Raw genomic sequence first — 4,086 nt, 5'->3', positions numbered from 1 at the left:
ACTAATATCGATATATTTTTGTCAATTTTTTATGATATCTTCAAACATATATTTTATTCAAAAATAAAAACATCATCGCTTTCTCAAAATCACATAAAGTCATATTATAACATCGACTGAGAAAAAGACTAAAATGAAATACACGATGTATCTCGCTGCATTGCGCGAGTACGCTTCTAGTCTTATAAAGCAAATTTAGCAAAAGTTTTAAAATACTAAATGACCAAGATACTCTTTATATACTTTTTCACCCCCTCCTCTCCTCATATGTATTCACCCCTCACATACACTCATCCCACCGATTTTTTTAAAATTATAATTTTAAATTTACACTTTATACCACTATAATTAGTTAATTAATTTATTTTACGTCCTTTACTTTTAAATGTTTTATTTTAAACATTTATCGAATTAAGATACATAATCGTATATCAATTAAAACATGTTTAAAAAATACATTTTTATTTTTACAAGTTACACCATTATAATCGTCTCTTTAATACATTCGAAATGAGTCCAATATTGAATAGTTTTTTACTTAATTATATTATTATACATTATATATACTGTGAAAAAATATTTTTAATATTTACGATTTTATACTTTTATAGTTATATATATATATATATATATATATATATACTATATATTTTGGGGTTAGTTTGTCCAAATTGCACTATATAATATGTTCTGAACTAATATGTTCTTAGATTTTTTTGAAATATATATATATATATACATGTATTAATTCAACCTGAATCAAAGTTTCTGGACAAGAAAGAGGGTAAACAGTTAAAATTTCATTCTGAAACTCATCTTTTTTGGTCTTTTCATGGCTTATGATATGTTAATTTTGTAGTTTTATTTATTGGTTTTGAGTGTTTATCTTAAAACTCAAGTTTTTTGGTACTTTGCTCTTGGTGTAAATCGAACATTTGTGGAGTCGTTTAAATATATTGGATTTTAAATATATTTTGGATTTTAAACTGTCATACAATTTTTTTCATCGATAGTATGTAATTAGAACCATAACTCTTATTTATTCAAATTGTATTAATATGGAAAAACCAAATGTAACTTATATCATCGTTAATTGTTATCTTATAAAACCATTGAGACTTCAAAATCGTTAAAATTCATGGCTCCCGCCGCATTACGCGGGTACACAACTAGTATATAAAGAGAGAGAGGGAGAGAAAGAAAGAGAGAGAGGGGGGAGGGGGAGGGAGAGAGAGAGAGAGAAGTGTATTCATACTATGTAGCTAGCTAGCGGGATGTAAAGTTTTATATCAAATCAATAATAAATAAAATTCCTCATTTTTTTAGATTCGGTATTTTTTTTATTAACCTGGATATCCAGTCCGTTATGTGAGTCGACTAATTTCAGGGCGACCACATGCTTTGCAGATATCCTTGAGTCACCACATTTGAACCTCCGTGGCTACTAGGGAATTTTTATTTCTCATTGGATTTGAACCTGAGACCTCCTAGTACTTTTGACTATTCAAGCTCAAACCAATCAGACACCACATTTATGGTTGTAGATTCGGTATTATCCCATGGACGGATCTAGAGTAGAGCATACGGTGGCACGTGCCACCATATTATTCCTCTAGCGAAGGGCAAAAAAAATTAGGTTCATGAAAGATGCAACCGTATCAATATGTTGTGTGCCACCATATGTATTTTGAAACTACAATGAGAACAAGTTTTATTTGATAAAGTTGGTTTGCAAGGCTTTTATTCCACCCCAAACTCAAGTTTGAATCATGTTAGTGTCATTTTCTTAGTCAAATGGTGCTATCTTTTGAAAAAAACTCTGTACATTTGTTTCTTATAGTCAAATGGTGCTACCGTTTGAAAAGTTTTTCCTATATTTTTTTTTTCTTATAATCAAACGGTGCCAGCGGTTGAAAAAATTTATAGGTCCATATCTGTTAATTATCCATTGGAGATGTGAGATGCACCTTTAATAGTATATATACCATAAGTTTATGATATAGATATCAACAAGAAGATTATATTGATCCTTCTTGAAAAAAAAAAAGAGGATATATAAAAGATGTCCTACAAATTAATTAATTAATTAATTAATTATGATGGACTTGGCAAACAATTAGACATTTGCATCATATCCCTTTCTGGATTTAACTTCAACCCCTTTGCTTTGCTTGTATACAATTTCTTCACATTTGAGTTTTGTTCATGTACCAACTTCACCAAGCTTCTCTTTGCATTTGATCTGAATGGACAATTTGATGCCAAAAACCCATCCACCAAATGCAGATATGCTTCCAAATCATGGCAACATGCCACGTCCGCGTTCGGTTTTAGGTACGGCGAGTTCTTCGTATCCACTCTCAGCTCCGTCCCCGCGTGTGCGTATGCCCACGGCATGTTGTTATCCAGAATGTTCAACACCTTGTTCGCGTTTTTTGATTCCCGCAGCTTTTGATCCAGCCCTTCGCTCACAAACATCCCTGGAACCTTAGTGATGATGTCCTGAGAGTTCACGATTCGTAGCACTTTGACGTTTTGGGAACTGAGACGCTTTGCGAATGCTCGGTTACCGACGCGGGGACCACCAAAGGTGTAGACTGCTATTGGTGGCATGTTATCTGAGCAAGTGCTGAGATCATCTGCCACCAATAAGGCTAATGCTGCACCAAGACTGTGCCCCGTCACTGTGATACTAAGGTTTTCTCCCTTGTAAAGCTCGGTTAATCGTTTGATTTCGGTAACCACTGACTCGGCTAGGCTCGAGACGTGGGCCCCTGCCGTCTTGTACAGACTCAAAAACCCGCACTGTACTTTTGGTTGTCCATGACTGTCGATGCTCTTAGCTGGGAGGTTGACTAGTAGGTCTCGCATGTTTTCAGCCCATTCAAGACATGTGGCAGTTCCTCGAAGGGATATCACTATATCCCTTCGACCCATCCGAGAAATCTCGCGTTGGTCATCGCACACTGCTACGTAACCGACGCAGCTCGTGCGTTGAGTCATCCAATCGAGATCTGGTGCCACCTTATCGACCCATTCGGGTAACCCAACCGATGCGGTGGCATACAGGTTTTTGGTTACCCGATAAGACCTATCGGGCACCGCCACTTGGCGAGGCGAAGGAGCTTCTTTGCCGGAGGTGGCGGGATCAGAATGGAAGCAATGGTACGCCGCCTGAATAAACTCGCCGTACCGGACCATTTCTCGCCGGAGATTCTCGTCAAGGGGGTCGAGTAAACCCGCCCAATTATTGCTCCCATGATACTCTCTCCACCTGGAAGCCAGGCTGTTCCGGGGAGAATATTCGATTCCGTTTTTGGACAACAGCCGCCGGAGCCGGTTGAGGTGTCGGGGAGACATCTCCTCGGCGGCCTTGTTTTCCGGCCAAATCTGGGGCAAATTCAACCCTTCCAAGAGACCTTTTCCTCTACTCTCCGGCAACCCATTATCGGAACTATCTCTCTGAACCACTTTAGGCTTCGATTGGATCAACTGAGGTTCTGTACCTATTAATTTTTCAAGATTCGAGAGGTGTTCTCGGGTGTATTTGGTGGTCGATAAACTGGTAGCTTTCATCATCTTCTTCGATAAACAAGCTTTTAGTGCCGGTTTCACCGACGACCCATTACAGTTAACGGCACGTCTTGCCTGAAATATGTGAAGATTTTGTGCCGGAACTGTTGAGCCGATCTGCATCATGGTTCTTTAAAATGGAAAGATCTCGAAAAGAGAGAGAGAGAGAGAGAGAGAGAGAGAGAGAGAAAAGCCGTACAAAATGTTAGAGAGAGAGGGAGATAGGCGTTAGTTGAGAGAAAGTGGGGGTGAATGGAGTATGAGGAGGTATATATACAAGAAAGGAGGGTAGTAAAGTGTAAAATAAATTGTTATTTGGATATTTTGAATTTAGTCCCTCAAGTTTTTGGATAGTCAAAGTTATACGTCAAGTATGATGTTGACACTTAGCCCCCTTGGAAATTGAAAATTCACAAAAGTATCTATGACTTTTCTTGAAAAAAAAAATCAATACTTATAGTCAACATATTTGAACTTCTAACTTCTACGTTTATTCTTAACATAGTTAAGTTG

The 4,086-nt window shown here is 37.4% G+C and overlaps 1 protein-coding gene across 1 annotated transcript; it reads right to left on the bottom strand.

Moving 5' to 3' along the window:
• Positions 1–2,000: 2,000 nt before the first annotated feature.
• LOC112521676 (phospholipase A1-Ibeta2, chloroplastic-like) lies at positions 2,001–3,700 on the bottom strand. The gene has a single exon (XM_025130667.1). The coding sequence runs from the start codon at positions 3,697–3,699 to the stop codon at positions 2,095–2,097; it is 1,605 nt and encodes a 534-aa protein (XP_024986435.1). The 5' UTR covers position 3,700; the 3' UTR covers positions 2,001–2,094.
• Between the last annotated feature and the right edge of the window lie 386 nt (positions 3,701–4,086).

The sequence above is a fragment of the Cynara cardunculus genome (assembly GCF_001531365.2).
Source record: "Cynara cardunculus var. scolymus isolate 2C chromosome LG 11, CcrdV1, whole genome shotgun sequence".
Classification (NCBI taxonomy): Eukaryota; Viridiplantae; Streptophyta; class Magnoliopsida; order Asterales; family Asteraceae; genus Cynara; species Cynara cardunculus.
Note: the sequence above shows the minus strand (reverse complement) of the source record. Positions and strands in the feature narration are given on the sequence as shown.